The sequence below is a fragment of the Scardinius erythrophthalmus genome, assembly GCF_964197995.2.
Source record: "Scardinius erythrophthalmus genome assembly, chromosome: 10".
Lineage (NCBI taxonomy): Eukaryota > Metazoa > Chordata > Actinopteri > Cypriniformes > Leuciscidae > Scardinius > Scardinius erythrophthalmus.
Genome location: NC_138230.1, coordinates 5,139,390 through 5,159,241, shown reverse-complemented (window position 1 = coordinate 5,159,241; position 19,852 = coordinate 5,139,390). Strand labels below are relative to the sequence as shown.

The window sequence follows — 19,852 nt, the reverse complement described above, 5'->3', positions numbered from 1 at the left end:
TTCCATTAATTTTTGCTTTAATTATACTTTTAATTTCAGCTTTGCTGTATTTAATATTCACCTCTATCTCAGGGTTCTCTGCTGCTTTTTTCACACATTTCTCAGCCAATTCATTTCCTCCTATGAGCTGGTACCTATATAAATGTTATACTTATACCAGACTTAATCAGATTGTTTGCTAATTGCATTATTTCAAACACTATGTCCTGTCTAGACTCAGAGTGAAGATGGTTAAGGCTGATCAATGCTGGAGTCGGAAGCTATCACAGCTTGTTTAGGTCTATTGCTCTCTACCACATCAATGCCATCCATATTCCTATCATTTCTGCTGTATATACAGCTAAATCATCATTAATTCTTTTAGCAAAATCAATGTTTAATTGAGGGATAACATACGCAATTCCCTTATCAGTCCGTTTAGACGCATCAGTATACAATATAATTCCTTCTTTATATTTGCTTGTTATATACTTCTGAGCCCTGTAATGATCTTTTCCATTAACATCCTTTTCCTCCAATAAGCCTAAGTCATCTCAAACACTTCCCCAATGCTCATTGAAGTCAGGCGCGCGCTCCTCCCACAAAACGTCACTTTCGCTGCTGACTGGTCGAATGTGAAGTTGCAGTAACACCTGACATCAATCTGCAGAGCCACATTTCTTCTGGATGTTTATAAGATGTGTTGCTGCCAAATCATGTATGTGTATATATAATCCTGCATATAACAATCAAACCCATATTGTGTAACATCATGAAAGGCAATCATTTAGGCTATTTTACACATCTGAACTTGATAAAGGTTCTAAAAAGGTCCAAAATCGGTCCGGTCAGACCTGGACGTCTATAAAACCGTTTAATCACGTATACATCAACACATTAATTGTGGACTAAAGCAAAAAAGAGTGTTATAATTTAGTGTTTTTGAATATTTGTTCAGGGGTAATGAACCTGTTTCCACCATCCTTGCACTAAAATATTTTAAATAGAGGTCAGGAGTAATTGTGAGGTCGCCAGGAGGGGGCGGTGTGTTGCAGAGAGAGCATATAAGCTGTTTTCGTGGTGCCAGCTGGCATAGATATCATATATAAAAGCTAGATGTCTTATGGCGCAGTCACTTCCGGCATCACCGTTCGGCCATCTTGTCACAGTGAAGCTGTGCATTAAGGTGAGTGATCAGCACGCACACAAATCCTCTTATCTCGCTGAAATATTGACGGATTTACAAACGGTTTGGTTTCTTACAAACCTTATTAACGTGGCTATAATTCTGAATGCTTGAACATGTATGTTATAATTATTCATATGCATGCAGTGTCATAACTACATCTCTGACGTTTATAACAAACCAAACCGTTTGAAAATCGGTAGAAAATTGAGCATGCTATGGTTATTTAAAAGTACATGCACCATTAAACGAGTGAGCGAGCACACTGTGGCAAGATGGCCGCCACGTGCTGACGTCGACCTCCATTGGCCAGCAGCGCGCACGAGACATCTAGCGTTTATATATTATATCTATGATATATATTATATCTAGGTACCTGTAACATTAGCACAACATTTTATTGTGAATATTAAATGTCTTCCAGTTGCTAAACGGCTACGATTCAAAAAATATCAAAATAGAACAATGTGGTAAATTCTGTGGTAATATGGCATTTTCTCTAACAGTTTTACATTAAGGTTAAGCAGACATTAATCAAACCAGAATATAACAAAAGTACAGGAACAGTCAACACATTATATTTTTAGAGTCTTTCTATAATATTCCATTAATGAATAGAAGACAGAGCTGTGGCGGTACCACTTTTAGCATAGCTTAGCATAGATCATTGAAGTGGACAAGACCATTAGCATCTCTTTCAAAAAAATGACAAAAGAGTTTCGATATTTTTCCTATTTAAAACTTGACTCTTCTGTAGTTACATCGTGTACTAGGACCGACGGAAAATTAAAGGAGACATATCATGCTTTTAAATTGTTCCTTTTTACATATAAATCATACATTTGTAGTCTATATAAAGCGGAACTGCAATGCTTGGGTCTGAATTCCTCATTATTATAGCTCCACAAGCCCCTTTTCTACCCCTTTTCTGATGTGCGTCTGAGAGCAACTCGTTTTGGTGCGGTCTCTTTAAATACAATTGAGACACTTCATACCCCGGCCACACTCGGTTTAACTCCACCCCGTTCAGCCATTTTTGTAGTTTGATAGCAGAGATAAGATTATCTAGCGGCACAGAAACTTTTTATTCACACGTTATTAACAAAACGTCAACAACGGAAGACTTGTCCAGCCAGCCTTACATGTTCGAGCCAGAGTCGGAGCCGGAGCGAGATCAAAATGAAGACGACGAACCTGTAGAACAACGTCTTCATATGGATGTATCGCAATGGTGTGTTACTGTATTTACACATGAAACTTTGGTCTTCCGACCTTTTACCACCGTGTCGATTTATTTTGATTAATATGTGCGAGGGAGAGAGAGCAAGAGAGCGTCTAGTTTGGAGACGGTGAAGTCTTGTTTACACTTTTGCCTGGCTCTGAAAGAGAGTGCGTGCGCGCGACCGGGGTCTCTCTCTCTGCTCGTTCTTTCAGTTAAACATGCGCCCTGTCACAAGCGCGGCAGTTCATCTACATTAGACGGTGTAATGAAGCGTGTGGGTTACTACATCCAACAACCGAACATTTTAACTTACCCTCTCGTAACTTCTGCATCCTTTAGCTTGGACTACAAAACTGCAGCGAGAAATAAAAATGGAGGATTGCTCGAAGTGTTGGGCCGGAAGTCAATGTCCTTATTTGGCAGTTCCGCTGCAAATACTGTGACGTAATAGTTCAAAAAACGTCATAGATAACAGAAAAATCGGAACAGGTTGAAAAATATGACCAAAACAGAATATAAAGATATCAACGAAGCACCTGAAGAGAATAATTTCATATTTTCTGTACTTCTAAACACTCCAAATATACAACAAAATGCATTTAAGGGCTAAAAAAGTGCATTTGGCATGATATGTCCCCTTTAAAAGTTGTGATTTTCTAGGCTGATATGGCTAGGAACTATACTCTCATTCCTGCGTAATAATCAAGAAACTTTGCTGCCGTACAATGAGTCCAGCAGGCGTAATGATATGACACAGCGCCTGAAAATAGTCCCCAGCTCGGTAACTTCCAACGTGACTGGGACTAAGTTTGTCTAACCTATTAGACCTATTTTCAGGCGCTGCGTCATATCATTACGCCTGCTGGACTCATGGTACGGCAGCAAAGTTTCTTGATTATTACGCAGGAATGAGTCTATATCAAAACTATAATAATGTAATATAATAATGAAAATATCGAAACTCTTTGGTCATTTTTTTGAGAGAGATGCTAATGGTCTTGTCCACTTCAATGATGTATGCTAAGCTATGCTAAAAGTGGTTCTGCCAGACCCGGAGATCGGCTGAATGGATTCGAAAACGGTAAAACTCAACTGTTTAACTCTGGGGGAGTCGTAAAATGAGCCGATTTCCACAAAAAGTGGAGTATCCCTTTAAAGAAAGACCCTTTGGTGTGTAACTGTGTACGAGTGAAAAGGACATTTCTGATAAAGACAGGTGGTCTTTTAAAGAATGTCCCCTGAATAGATAAAAGTTAACAATAAGAATTACTTTAATATTAGACAAGGAACAAGAGATTTTTTTTAATTTGTCATAAGGCCAAAATAACCTTGAATTACATCAGCGTTGAATGGCTTCTTTTCAAGTTGGCCATCACTCCTCATATTGAAATTCGCCAATAAGGCATTTGACATGATTCTGTGAAAGAAATTACACAGGATTACTTCACCTCAAAAAAAAAAAAAATCCACGAAAAGGTCAAATCAGGAGGTGAGACTGAATTGACAAAGATTGACAACAAACTCCAAATAAGCCAGTGTTTTAAACCCACTACATATAATATTTCTTACTTTCAGTTGACATTAGCACTCATTGAGGGTCTGGTGCCAGCTGTTTCAAAATGTAAAGATTTGTAAAATGTAAATTCAATTTTGGATTGGACAACGCCATGGCTGGAAAAGACCATTAACACACAGACCCTCACATTTCTGTGCTCTCTCCCGAATGCAGCGGTCAAGAGGCAAGACAACATTAGGAAATTCTGTTATTAATGTTTCTGGACCATTGTGTAAATTAGTTTTAACAAGAATGTCTGCTAGTCCGCTTACAATTAACTGAGTGGATAATGAAAACATAAAACACACACAGACTTAAATAAGAGGGTTAAATAAAGCTTTTTTTTAGCTTTTTCTTGAGCAATGACAGACATTATAGGCTCTATATTAGTAACTGTGTGAACTCAGATTTAGAAAAATGTATGTTTGTATTTAAGGTAATCGCAGAGTTCTCACATGCACTGGGGTGTCCTCTGGGACTGGGATGATAATGCAGAATTTGGAACTAGAGACAATAGACATTAGAAACAAATAGTGAAAAATATTTAAGGTAAGAAAGGACACCTTAAAGCATTAGTTCACTTTCAAAAACATGTTTCATGGTATATTTTACTAAACAAAAATTTCTAAACACAGCAAAATATTAAAATATATATTTTCATACAAAAATACATACCAACAAAAATGTTTCTTACAAAAGTGGTTTAATTTAGTTTTTCTCGAAACATACTTGCAGATTTACAGTGCAGATGACCAATTAAACAGACAAAAGCAGAATATACATAAATATCTACATAGAAACCTGTACAAAATATAAATATCCACACACACTGTTTGTCGTACACAGTTAGACACAGACACTCATTCTCAGTCATCAACTGACGGATTAAATAGAAACAATAATTCCTAGATCATGTATGAGATTTTTAAGGCTGCTTTACATTAATATAAAGTGCAGATTCAGTCTCACACAGACTCCTGAGGTATGGACTGCAGCACACATGTTCATACGCACTGAAAACTAAATATATATTGCAGAAATATGCTGACAGATTCCTCTGAAGGAAATGGTTTTGTTTTGAAGGAGAAAAAAGCATATATTGCTGGACTCGTCGAGAATAACCAACACAAACAATGATCAATGACCAAGTCCAACACGAGTCCGAGACGATAGAGAAGCGCCTGAACTGGAGAACTACAGCAATTTAATGATGATCCACAGATCCTCAGCAGAAATCACCGTCATTGACCCTCAACACTTCTGGATCCCTGAACTCAGTTCTTTCCCCCTTCAACTAATCTCTGTGGAGACGTCTGAATATCACAACATCAGTCCGAACCATCAGAACCAGGGTTGCCAAAAGAACCATAATCACAAACACTCCAACCGGCAGCATCCAATAATCTACAGCTGAAGGAGAAAGTGGGAAGAGAGTTTTTCTAAATGTTGAATTCCCAGTTTAATAACTCCTGTAAAGCTCTCATGCCTCATGTTTTACTCACTTCGATGTTCAGTGTCGTCAGTTTTGTCTTCATCTGTGTCAATCAGATTTCCCTTCCAGTCTAGAACAGATTCTGTTCAGAATATTGAAAGGTTAGTCGTGCAGTTTAGGATTAATTTACTGATTGAACATAATATCTCTCCTCATCCACTGATCTTCTCTCACCTGTGACTGAGACTGTGATCAAGGTTTCTCCTTCATAATCCAGAACTCTGTATGTTCCAGCATCAGTGACTGTAAACTCATTAATGATCAGAGTCTCGTCACTGACGGTCAGTCGATCACTGTTGACCCCGTGACCTCTCGTCCACACCTCTGTCCAGCCTTCACTAGAGTTTCTCTCCACTTTATCAGCGTTGATCAATAGAACATCCAACTTCAGATCCTCTCCTTTCTTCACAGAGATCTCATCTGAGGAGAAACAGAAAGACATTTATCCTCAATTATTATTATAAGTGTCATTTAATCAAGACCATAATCAAATATAGGATTGAGGGACCAAATCATTTAAAAATGAGTCATTGAAAAGCTTATATTGCAATCAGCTAATCTGAAAATTAGATAAAACATGTCACTTTTAATGTCTTTGCTGGTCACGACCCTGCATACAATACCAACATTATTACATTGTTAATATAATCAGGAAATCCAGAAACACATGATGATGGTTTGATCAGTTTTGACTTTACCATGAATATGAAGTTGATACTCCAGGATTAGTCGCTTCACTTCTGTCTGATCATTAGTGTAATAAACTCTTAAAATGTATTTCCCAGCGTCACTCAGTCTCAGATCCTTGATGACGACGTCACATGATCCTTCTTTAAACACTCTTTTACTCTCACATTCTTCACTCTCACAAATAGGGATGTTTTTTGACTGACTGCTTAAAACTATATCAGAAATCTCTTTGGCCTCAAGTCCACACTGCAGGATGACGCTGCCTCCATTTCTCCCCGTCACATGTACAGGAGTGGTTTCTGCAAATACAGACGGAATAAAATACAACATATCAATACAGAAAAAAAAAAGTTGTTTCTCTCTATTCTTCTTTATCAAGATTATCGTTCTTATTTTAGAACATATATATATATATATATATACCCTCCCGTGGACCCACCACCTGGCAGGGAAGGAGCCTGAGATTGTTAACAGAGATTGAGCCTGAGGTTCAGAGATTCCGACTAGAGATAGTCGGGATCACCTCTACGCACGGCTTGGGCTCTGGAACCACACTCCTCGAGAGAGGATGGACTCTTCACCACTCTGGAGTTGCCCATGGTGAGAGGCGGCGGGCTGGTGTGGGTTTGCTTATAGCCCCCCAGCTCAGTCGCCATGTGTTGGAGTTCACCCCGGTGAACGAGAGGGTCGTTTCCCTGCGCCTTCGGGTCGGGGATAGGTCTCTCACTGTCGGCCTTCTTGGAGTCTCTGGGAGGGGTGCTGGAAAGTGCTCCGACTGGGGACTCCGTCGTTCTACTGGGGGACTTCAACGCCCACGTGGGCAGCGACAGTGACACCTGGAGGGGCGTGATTGGGAGTTTGGAGATATTGAGTCTGAGTGGACCATGTTCTCCACCTCCATTGTCAACGCGGCCACTCAGAGCTGTGGCCGTAAGGTCTCCGGTGCCTGTCGAGGCGGCAATCCCCGAACCCGGTGGTGGACACCGGAAGTAAGGGATGCTGTCAAGCTGAAGAAGGAGTCCTATCGGGCCTGGCTGGCTTGTGGGACTCCTGAGGTAGCTGACGGGTACCGACAGGCCAAGCGGACTGCAGCCCGGGTGGTTGTGGAGGCAAAAACTCGGGCCAGGGAGGAGTTTGGTGAGGCCATGAAGAAGGACTATCGGTCGGCCTCGACGAGATTCTGGCAAACCGTCCGGCGCCTCAGGAGGGGGAAGCAGTGCCCTACCAACGCTGTCTACAGTGGAGGTGGGCAGCTGTTGACCTCGACTGAGTATGTCACCGGACGGTGGAAGGAATAATTCGAGGATCTCCTCAATCCCGCCGTCACGTCTTCCATTGAGGAAGCAGAGGCTGAGGGCTCAGAGGTGGACTCGTCCATCACCCAAGCTGAAGTCACCGAGGTAGTCAAGAAACTCCTTGGTGGCAAGTCACCGGGGGTGGATGAGATCCGCCCTGAGTACCTCTAGTCTCTGGATGTTGTGGGGCTGTCTTGGCTGACACGCCTCTGCAGCTAAGCGTGGCAGTCGTGGACAGTGCCTCTGGGATGGCAGACCGGGGTGGTGGTCCCTCTTTTTAAGAAGGGGGACAGGAGGGTGTGCTCCAACTATAGGGGGATCACACTTCTCAGCCTCCCTGGGAAAGTCTATGCCAGGGTACTGGAGAGGAGAATACGGCCGATAGTAGAACCTCGGATTCAGGAGGAACAGTGTGGTTTTCGTCCAGGCCATGGAACACTGGACCAGCTCTATACCCTCTACAGGGTGCTGGAGGGTTCATGGGAGTTTGCCCAACCAATCCACATGTGCTTTCTGGATTTGGAGAAGGCATTCGACTGTGTCCCTCGTGGTATCTTGTGGAGAGTGCTCTGGGAGTTGGGGTTCGGGGCCCTTTGCTAAGGGCTATCCGGTCCCTGTACGACCGGAGCAGGAGCTTGGTTCGCATTGCCGGCAGTAAGTCAGACTTGTTCCCGGTGCATGTTGGACTCCGGCAGGGCTGCCCTTTGTCGCCGGTTCTGTTCATAATTTTTATGGACAGAATTTCTAGGCGCAGCCAGGGGCCGGAGGGGGTCAGGTTTGGGGACCACACGATTTCATCCAGGGTTCCCACTCTAAACCAAATGTCAAATTCCCTGACTTTTCCCTGACTTTCACTGACTAAAAAGATGAATTTCCATGACCTATAATGAACGGCAAAACAGGCTGCTGTTTTGCGGAGCACCGAGCTGTTTTGTTTTGTAGAAAGCCTTTCTTTAAAGTGAATTTCGTTTTGTATAAATTGTATCTTAATTTTAATACATTTTTCATCAACCAATTGCCTGTATTTAATAAATGAGAAGCAAATATATAGCAGACAATATAATCATGGAGGCGCGCCACGGTCACTTGCATTGCACGTGAACTCGAGCGCATCTCATTATAAATTAACCGAAATTCTGTGTATGCCTCACATATATGAGAAATACATCTGAAGATAGCTTGTAATGTCTTTAAACGAAACAATTCAAAACAAAAAGAAATAGGCTACTCTCTGATTATGTAATCCATGATGTGGGACCTGATATTCATTTATGTGATATTCATGTTTTTTTCTTACAGTAAAGCACAGTCCACAAACAATCTCCCTATAATAAGACAAATCTCTGGAGGCATGCTCCAAGCACACTCTCATATCATCCCTTTTCCCACATTTGTAGTAATGACACTATAACCAAACCGGAAATTGTAACGCGTGCGCACGCGAAACTTTCTCGTGCACAGCGCGATAAAAAAATCGGTATAGAAAAATTACATTTTGATAAATGGAACCTAAAATTTAAAGCAACAAACTAAATTCCCTGATATTCCATGACTTGGACAAAAAAAAATTTAAATTCCCTGACTTTCAATGTCTGGAATAGACCTTTTAAAATTCCATGACATTACAGAAATTCCATGACCCGTGGGAACACTGTTCATCTCTGCTCTTTGCGGATGATGTTGTCTTGCTGGCCCCATCAAACCAGGACCTCCAGCATGCACTGGGACGGTTTGCAGCCGAGTGTGAAGCGGCTGGGATGAGAATCAGCACCTCAAATCCGAGGCCATGGTTCTCAGTCGGAAAAGGGTGGTTTGCCCACTTCAGGTTGGTGGACAGTTCCTGCCTCAAGTGGAGGAGTTCAAGTATCTTGGAGTTTTGTTCACGAGTGAGGGAAGGATGGAACGGGAGATTGACGGACGGATCGGTGCAGCTTCTGCAGTAATGCGGTCGATGTACCGGTCTGTCGTGGTGAAGAAGGAGCTAAGCCGCAAGGCGAAGCTCTCGATTTACTTGTCAATCTACGTTCCTACTCTCACCTATGGTCATGAGCTTTGGGTCATGACCGAAAGGACAAGATCCCGGATACAAGCGGCCGAAATGAGCTTTCTCCGCAGGGTGGCTGGGCGATCCCTTAGAGATAGGGTGAGAAGCTCGGTCACTCGGGAGGAGCTCAGAGTAGAGCCGCTGCTCCTCCACATCGAGAGGGGCCAGCTGAGGTGGCTCGGACATCTGTTCCGGATGCCTCCTGGACGCCTTCCCGGGAAGGTGTTCCGGGCATGTCCCACCGGGAGGAGACCCCGGGGAAGACCTAGGACACGCTGGAGGGACTATGTCTCCCGGCTGGCCTGGGAACGCCTCGGTGTCCCCCTGGAAGAGCTGGAGGAAGTGTCTAGGGAGAGGGAAGTCTGGGCATCCCTGCTTAGACTGCTGCCCCCGCGACCCGGTCCCGGATAAGCGGTAGAAGATGGATGGATGGATGGATGGAGATATATATATATATATATATATATATATATAGCCTATACTTGTATATAGCCTATGAGGAGCCAACAATATTAACTCTGCTACATTTGAACATTTCAGAAGTTTCAGCTAGAGCAGATGTTTCAGTTTATAGTGAATTCCTGAAGAATGTTTAACAATAAATGAACTGGAATGAATTGGATAGGCTCGACATTAAACTGATTAATGGCAATTACAAAAACAACTAGAAGCACCGAAACGTGAGATTGATAGTGATTTTATTACATTCACTGTAAATGGCGATTGATAATAGATACTGACAGAAACAAAGTCACACTGTTGAGACTCGCGTGTGTGAGAGACTCTCGAGGAGAAATCAAAACAATGAAGCTTACAGTTATACTGCGGTAAAAATTCTACATGTTGGGGTTTTGTATTTATAACATATGTGTCACGTGTCAGCATTTGTTTGGACTTTCAGTTTGAGATTTGATTGGTTCCTGTTTGCCTTTGTTCTTTTCCCGTATCACCTGTTTAATCATCATCATCATCTGTCTCACCTGTGTTGTGTTAATCAGTGTAATCTGTGTTTGTATTTAAGTTCTGTCAGTCCTTGTCCGATCTACGTCGTATTTAGCGTGTGTACCTTCTGCCTGTCCTTGCTGTACCTGTTAGTATTATATTGTAAGTAAAAGTTTGCATTTGAACTTTTGATTCTCCCTCTTCGTCTTCTGCCTGCACCACACCCTGACAATATGATACAGGCTGTGTCCAAATTCAGGGTCTGCATCCTCCTTAGGATCCTTCCTACCCGGTTGAAGGAGGAGGGATCCTCCGACGACCGCAAAACCCGGAAATCGGTGTTTGTGAATTTGGACAGCCTACCCTTCTTTCAGTTCCCTCCCTTACCCGTTGCTCATATCCTGTCGCCTAGCAACCGGAGCTTTATAAACACTTCTGTCTGCTCTTTCGTCCCTAGAAGCGTTAAAAACAGCTTCAATCACTAACAAATTAGCTGTGTGTAATAATTACTATAAGGGGATATTCACACAGGCAGTAAGGAAGAAGCTAGTTTACGAAAGTAATTTTTTTTTTTTACATAAACGTACAAATGTAAAAAAAAATGCTTAACGCTAAAACAAAATGCCTGACTAGACAACCACTGAAAAAATATATTTATAAATATATATAAATTTATAAATATATTTTTAAAAAAAAAACAGTTTTTAAAAAACTTACATCGAAAAGCATACTCCTCTCCCATTCCGCTACCATGGCTACCACTCGCTTCGTCCGCCATTACGCTCTGCCGAAAAGAATTATGGGATAGGTAGGACGGGAAAGGATCCACCACACCCATCCTTCCAATTCGGGGAAAAGGAGGACGTATTTGTGGGCCGCATTTGAAGGATCCTACGAATTTGGACAGCCTTCGTCGCGGCGCTGTGACATAACATCCTTCAAATGAGTACTCCGAAGGATGTAGACCCTGAATTTGGACACAGCAACAGTCTGGATACAGTTAAGCAACATCACATGACCAAGAACAGGGGTGCCCAATCCTGATCCTGCCGATCGACTCTCCTGCACAGTTCATCTCCAACCCTAATCAAACACACCAGCCTTTAATTTTTAAATGATCCTGAAGACCATTAAAGGAGAACTCCGGTCAATTTTAACATTGAACTTATTTGTTTGTAAATTTGGAGTGCTGTCAGTACAGAGAACAACGACATAAATCGGTGTTGCCTACACCGTGTTATCCTCTTTTTAAAATTTGCACCCTGTTGACTTCAATGGGGCAAGTTTTAAACCTGCTTTTAGCCTCTTAACATCCTTGATGTGTCATTACAAGTGCACAGGTCATGTGAGTGATTCCTTCGGAGTGAACGCGGGTGAATCTGACTGCAGTAGATGTGAAAGATATGAATAAAAATAATGTTATTTCAGCCAGCGCTCATTTCTGTATTTATTTCCTGTTTTCGGTCGAAGTCCATAGTAATCGATTGTCGAGTCCTCCACTGTTGCTTAGTTACCTATGATCACGCGCGTGAACTCGACAATCGTCTACTATGCCCCGAGGTAATTCTTGATGCTTATGGGGGGTCCCGGACCCCCCCCCCCCTCAATTCGGTACACTGGTCATATACAATAAAAGAGCCTGCACAGCGACAGGAAATAGAAATGAACACAAACAACCTGCCTAGTGCTAACCTGGGGGTGGGGGGGGGGGGGGGCGTCAAATTCTTTCGACGCACACACAATATTAAGTAACACTCTGCGTGTTTGTTTTAAAAACATAATTTAACATATAAATAACACATTTTAAATAGCCCACTTAAAGTGTTTATAACAAATAAATGACTAAATGCTAAAAATAAATAAATTTTAATGAACAAACATATGCGTTGCATTTACAATTCTGTAGCACTCCCACTTCCAGCGCCTTTTTTTGGTGTAAAATGCTCCTCTCCATAGTTTTTCGCTAACTGTACAGTTTATGGCCATTAAATGACTTTTCTGAGGTCAATGTAACGTTTCGTGATATATATTATATACATTTATGAACAAAAATGATACTCACCACTGTATGCGACAAAGCAGAACAGCAGCAGAAGATTCAGAAACCTGTTGAGAAACCAGAAGAACTGGTTTATTTGACAGATAGGCACAGACACACATCACAAACACATTTATACAGGGATAAAACACTTTCCTGAGCGGTAAAATATGACTAAACACTCACACTTTATTCTGTCTGAATATAGGCCTATAATACATGCGGATCTTATACATGTTAAAAATGTCTAATCAGTAACATAAAACTATAACCTGAATATTTTGTTTATTAAAGTCAAACTCAATACACAAACATGCTTTACAAATTCTGTAACAAGTTAATAATTATATTAATAACTCAAACCCATCATCATAATCACAGTAATGATCATTTCATCGTAAACATTACGATTTATTTCCTCGTCACTAGCAGGTTTAGTTTTCCTCAAACAGAAACACAACTAGGCCTATGTACTAATAACACAGTTATTTTTAGAAACATGAAAACTTACATGATTAGAGTTCTGCATGACTCAAAAAGCCACCGCACGTTTAAAAAGATGATTTAGCGATGATTTAGCGCAGTAAAAACAAAAGCAAAAGTATCCAAAGATGAGCTCTTTTCCAGTATAGCAATATCTGCTCCTCCTACTCAGGTGGAGTCTGACAGCTCTTTATTGTCCTCTACTGGGTTAGGGTTATTCTGCAGAGCTGGAGCCGGTAGATATCAGTAGATATCAGTAGATATCAGTAGAGATACGGCTGAGGCAGTTTTACGCCCCTGCTGTTCCTGATGTGTCCAGTAGGGGGAGGCTCTACAGCGGCACGAACATGGGCATGAATAAGGTATGTTAAATAATCTGCTAAAGTTATTGCTGTTTAGCATGATGCAACATTTATTATTTATAAACGATTATCTAGATAGAGCTAGGGTAGGTAGATATCTATTAATTTCTATATCAATGGATGGGTCTATAATTTATTTCGAGAGACGGTCAGGTTGATGTTCTGTCTGGCTCAAGCTTAGCTAACACGTGTAGGTTTAGCTGCCCCTAGTCTTCTCTACTCAATTTCAAAATTCATTTTCTTTTTAATCTTCTCTTGTTGCCTGTCTTTAGCTTGCGTGAGATGGCATCTTGATCCATGGTTTCTGGAGCAACATTACAGTAGATATTGGAAATATGTGAACTTGCTTGTTTTACAGTCTGGTGTGAACACACAAAAGACACATTTATAATAGGCATATATGTATATATGTCAATCTCTCTAAGTAAAGAGTTGAACTGCACACTCACTCAAATATTTTGATTCTTTCCAACGTCACACATGATAAAACCCACATTAAAAACTTTTCCCATATGGTTTGAATGTAGATTCTAGTTTGAGTTATTTCTTATAAATGAGATGACCTAATTATCTAATTTATATCTTAATATACATTTACTGATCTGGACTAAAATGTAGGCTATGTGTCTGATGGCTCTTTATTTCCCTCTACTGGTTATTATTTTACTGCAGATTGAGCTTCTGGAAGATGTTGGTCTGGATTGCTGAGACTCTCGTTAGTGCACAGATGAGGAGGAGGGAGGGTCGAGCTAGCCTCTGTTTTGTTTGACAATACTTTAAACGTCAACAAGAAGTGACATCACCCAACATATCATGTAGAGCAGCTTTAATGAGGACTGATAATAAGACATGAAACTCCATCAAGCGTTGTTGTTCTTCTTCTGTTTAGATCCTCATACGGCTCCGCATGATGTAAACTATTCACACATCCTCTTCATATTTCATTGCATATTTTACAAAACAAAAACAATTTTTTTTCTAAACAAAGCCAAAATATTAAAATATATATTTTTATACAAAAATATATATCAACAAAACTTCTTACAAAAGTGGTTTAATTTTGTTTTTTCACAACACATACTTGCAGATTCACAAAGAACAGTGCAGACGATCTATTAAACACACAAAAGCAACATATAAATATATATTTACATAGAAAACTGTACAAAATATACATATGTACATCATTCACACACTATTTCTCATTCTCAGTCATCAACTGACGGATTTAATAGAAACAATAATTCCTAGATGATGTATGAGATATTTAAGGCTGCTTTACACTAATAGTAAGTGCAGATTCAGTGTCACACAGACTCCTGAGGTATGGACAGCAGCACACATGTTCATACGCACTGAACATTAAATATATATTGCAGAAATATGTTGACAGATTCCTCTGAAGGAAATGGTTTTGATTAAATGAGAAAAAAAACATATATTGCTGGACTCGAGAACAACTAGAACATTTGGCAAGATCAATGTCCAACACGAGTCCTGAGACGATAGAGAAGCGTCTAGAGCCTGAACTGGAGAACTACAGCACTAAATTCATCATGATCCACAGATCCTCAGCAGACTTTAGCATTAGCAGAGTTTTCACCATCGAGTCTGAAGCTCCACAGCTTCACTAAAACACACCCGTAACACACCTCTCTGGATCAACGTCACACACACACACACACACACACACACACACACACACACACACACACACACACACACACACACACACACACACACTTCACCAACAAATGGAAGTTTTATCAGAAACTAATCAGGAAGAAATCACTGGAAACAGCGAGATCGCAAAACAAACATGATAAAAGTGATCGTTTGCTGGCATTTCTGTTGTTTACTTAAAGATATAACCCAAGCATCGATGTTTTACCACAGGTTAAGTGATACATTGATCATAATTAATTAACTTGTCAAATTTGCACATTATTCACACAGAAATAAAGTGGTTTACCGTTATTTCACAGAAGAAAGAGGACACCTACTTATTCGTCCGGTATAAAGACACGAGACTGACAGGATAAATAAATACGCGAGTGATAGCAGATGATTTGTCTGATTTCTTCAAGCGGTTGTATTTACCATGTTTACTATGGTAATGGTTAGTCTTTTGGCTCGCGTATGAATATTTCTGCCTTATACGGAGACCAGAATCCACATGGGATCACAGACAGAAGTTCTTCAAGCACTCGCTGCTGTCCCTGAGAGAGAGTTTTGAGGTATAAATGCTGTTAAAGTGTTTAACGCTGATCTGGTACATGGACTCATCCGCCGTCTCCAGACTCAGATAAACTCCTCTGGTCATGACCACTCCTCAAGCCGCTTTGGACTGAGATGATCGATGGGCCAGAAACCCAGTCAAGATCCGGAAGTGTCGGTAGAAACACGGCTATTGCCCTCAACACTTCTGGATCCCTGAACTCAGTGCTTTCCCCCTCGAGTAATCTCTGTAGAGACGTCTGTGTATCACGACAGCAGTCAGAGCCAGCAGAACCAGCAGAACCAACATAGCCACAGTCAGTCCAACCGGCAACATCCAGTGATCTGCAGGTGAAGAGAAAGAGAGGTTTTTTTTTATTCCCTGTTTAACCCCTGAAGCCCTGAAGGCATTTTTAGAGTTGTATTGTCTGAATGACTCACACAAAAGTAAAGACTCGTAACTCCAAAACTATAACAAGGAGAGTCTAAAGGTAGGTGTCGTTTGATAGAACACTTTTCACTTTTCATTTCTTTTAAATATAAATGCCATTACATTTGGACATTCTCCTGCCGAGAAACTGCTGATAAAAGACTAAATATATATATATATATATATATATATATATATATATATATATATATATATTTATATATATATTTTTTATGATGATTTTGCATATCTTTCTTATTTGAAACTGAATAACTCAGGAAGGAAATAAGTGAAGAAAATTCTTTTTGGGGAAGTCCCACTACATATGAGCTGCATCTGGATAACACTGTGTGACTGGATAAAGGAATCAAAAGTTACAGCATTTGGAACCAAGATAGCCTTTTTGTTCAGTTTTTGATGCCGCCTCATGGGCATTTTTAAAATATTATTCCAAGAAGAATATCTTGTCATAAAAGCAAAAGATTATGTTTATTTTGGGCTCATTTTATTTGTATATACAAACGGGCGGTGCACTCCTTTTTACAGCGACTAGTCAGCTCTCATTCAGAGTTGATTGGAGTGGTTAGATGCTTTAAAAAGCTGAGATTCTAATCTTTAAGATGATACATATTTTGTGTTATTCCACATTTGAAAACGAGCACAGACGGTTCCGGGAATATTGGGAAACACTTTGCACCCCGGAAGGATGAGAGACTTGTTTTTTAGCCAAGTATGAATCATTTCATGAGGATTAAATCATGATCATTGCAATGGATTATGTTGTGCTTTTTCAAAATCCATGCATGTTTCATTGAGTTATGAGCTGAAACGTCACATCAAAACAACATAGCATCACTGTTACTGCTATTTCATGTGTTAGAAGTCCATGAGGAATATCTTTAGATCTGAGTGATGGATTATGGCGAGTTTGGGCTCTTCTTAATCATGAGAGTCTGCTGGAAATAATGGTCAACAAATAACTCAGCACTACTTAGGAGTTTATCAAATTGACTACATTCATTGTGAATTTCAGACTCTAAGCTTTCAGATGTTTAAGGGTTTAAGGACTCCTGTAAAGCTCTCATGCCTCATGTTTTACTCACTTCGATGTTCAGTGTCGTCAGTTTTGTCTTCATCTGTGTCGATCAGATTTCCCTTCCAGTCTAGAACAGATTCAGTTCAGAATATTGAAAGGTTAGTCGTGCAGTTTAGGATTAATTTACTGATTAAACATAATATCTCTCATCCTGCACTGATCTTCTCTCACCTGTGACTGAGACTGTGATCAAGGTTTCTCCTTCATAATCCAGAACTCTGTATGTTCCAGTGTCAGTGACTGTAAACTCATTAATGATCAGAGTCTCGTCACTGACGGTCAGTCGATCACTGTTGACCCCGTGACCTCTCGTCCACACCTCTGTCCAGCCTTCACTAGAGTTTCTCTCCACTTTATCAGCATTGATCAACAGAACATCCAACTTCAGATCCTCTCCTTTCTGCACAGAGATCTCATCTGAGGAGGAACACAGACATTCAGCATTAATCATTATTATAATAGTGTCATTTAATCAAGACCATAATCACATATAGGATTGGGGGACCAGAGGTAAACACTGGAAAACCCCAATCCACTCTGAATATTAAAGGTTGTATCAGTGATTTCAGGCCCAAAAAAAATTATCACATTCATCTAATTTTTCCTAACGATCCGCTAGCTGTCCGCCCCATAAGCATGCCGTCAAAAAATCACGTCTCTCTAGGCAGCCTAGGCTCTGAGATCTGCACACAAAAACAATTGGTTTCACCAACCACTCAAAACCAAAACAAATAGTGTTCCAACCAATCACAGACGGGGGGGGAGGGTGTTGTGAGGTTTTGTGCTCCTGCACGGCTGCACGCAAAGTCAGAGCTGAACAAGAAGCCTCACAACACCCCCCCCCCCCCCTGTTGGTGATTGGTAGCCAATCCTATATGTGATTAATTATGGTCTTGATTAATTGACACTATTATAATAATATATAATATAATATAGGCGGGCAGCTAGCGGATAGTTAGGAAATATTAGATGAATGTGATATAAAAAGAAATTGGGCCTGAAATGATACCACCTTTCAGTGTTTGTGCTGTTTCTAGTCCTGCACACAATACCAACACTATTAGAGGAGATCCAGAAACACGTGATGATGGTTTGATCAGTTTTGACTTTACCATGAATATGAAGATGATACTCCAGGATTAGTCTCTCCACTTCTGTCTGATCATTACTGTAATAAACATGTATAAGTATTTCCCAGCGTCACTGTAGATCAGATCCTTGATGACGACGTCACATGATCCTTCTTTAAACACTCGACCACTGCAGTGTTTCTTCACACACACACGGATGATTTTAGACCGACTGTATAATCTGATCTCCACAATCTCTCTGTCCTCAGATCCACATGATAGAGAGACGTTTCCTCCCTTTATTCCTGAGACAGCTTTAGTGGAGGATCCTGCAAATACACACAGCAATATTCCACTCAATACACACTAGCAATACTGGGAAATAAATGTGCCGTTTCTGTCTATTTTATTAAATCAATATGATCTTAAATATTCTTTAGTTATTTTAGTAAAGTAGATTAAAATAAATAAATGAAGACAACAAGTAGCCAACAATATTAGAAGTGCCACATTACACAAGTTTAAAATGTTGATGACAGTATAAAACTATAGAGCTGAGAGACACAAGAGAAAAACAACTGACAAGACTAGAATTAAAGTCGACATGAAATCAAAATTGACCCTATTTACTTTGTTAGCGCATATTACTAGTCTTGTGGTGAACAATTAATCCGTGCAAGTTAATACACAGAAAAAAATGGTTTGCCGTGGTAATCTTTAATCAAAGTCTGAAAAGTTACTTCCGGTCTGAAATGGCGTTCCTTTTCTGATGACGTAGGTTTGACGGCTTGGGTTGGGAAATGCTTAACCACTCCCCTCAAACCGTTAATCTGTTATGAGCGAGAGATGGAGAGGAGGAGCGCTGACACTAAAACCCTGCCCTCTGTTCAATATTCCGTTTCACTGGGAAATACGTCACAACACTGGAGAAAAGTAATTTGCAACTTTCAGTTCACGCGGACTTTAACTAGCAGCACTACGGGCCCTATTTTAACGATCTGAATCGCAAGTATCAAGTGCAAAACGCAAGTAACTTTGTGGGCGGATCTCGGGCGCTGTTGCTATTTTACCGGCGGGTATAATAAAGTAAATAGTAAATGACTCCTGCGCCCGACGCAAATCTAAAATGTGTTGGTCTGAAGTAGCTTAATTACTCATAGGTGTGGTTTGGGCGTAACGTGAAATAAACCAATCAGAGCGTCATCTCACATTCTCTTTAAGAGCAGGCGCGCTTGTTCCATGGCGGATTGCTATTATAACGGCGGATTCGCCAGGAGCGGTTCACAGCTGAGGAGACCGACGTTCTCGTCAGGGCTGTAAAACACAGAGAAGTGACATTGGGGATGGAGAAACACACCCAGATTAGCTTCGGTTAAACAGGCGTATAATAATCTGGGTAAATGTGTAAGCTAGATTTATGCTTATTTTTCACATCTTCATGGACACCACAATGATTTCCCTCGTGTGGTAATATTTTTCCTTGTATTAATGTATGATTTTCAAAAATGAAAACTGCTGCTTCTGTGTAGATGAGAGAAGCAAAGTGTGTGTGTTGTGCACACGCTACATTGATTATGGCCAAGCATGCGCCCTTAAAATAGCATCTGAATAACATGTGCAACGCGCCACTGACTTTAGACTCGGTTTCTCCTGTGGCCGATTGCATAAACATAGCCATAATGTTAAGACAGTGTCTTAAGTTCTAGTATGACCTACTAGCAGTTAGTCAGGGGCAGTTAGTCTTAGTTTTC

The 19,852-nt window shown here is 40.6% G+C and overlaps 1 protein-coding gene across 1 annotated transcript; it reads right to left on the bottom strand.

Annotated features, from left to right (window-relative positions):
• Positions 1 to 4,634: 4,634 nt before the first annotated feature.
• Positions 4,635 to 13,243, bottom strand: LOC308697169 (uncharacterized protein). Its single transcript, XM_081376309.1, has 6 exons — positions 12,955 to 13,243; positions 12,468 to 12,511; positions 6,133 to 6,423; positions 5,609 to 5,854; positions 5,445 to 5,516; positions 4,635 to 5,352 (listed from the first exon to the last, which is right to left on the bottom strand). Coding segments are annotated over exons 1-6 (771 nt in total). The 5' UTR covers positions 12,957 to 13,243; the 3' UTR covers positions 4,635 to 5,236.
• Between the last annotated feature and the right edge of the window lie 6,609 nt (positions 13,244 to 19,852).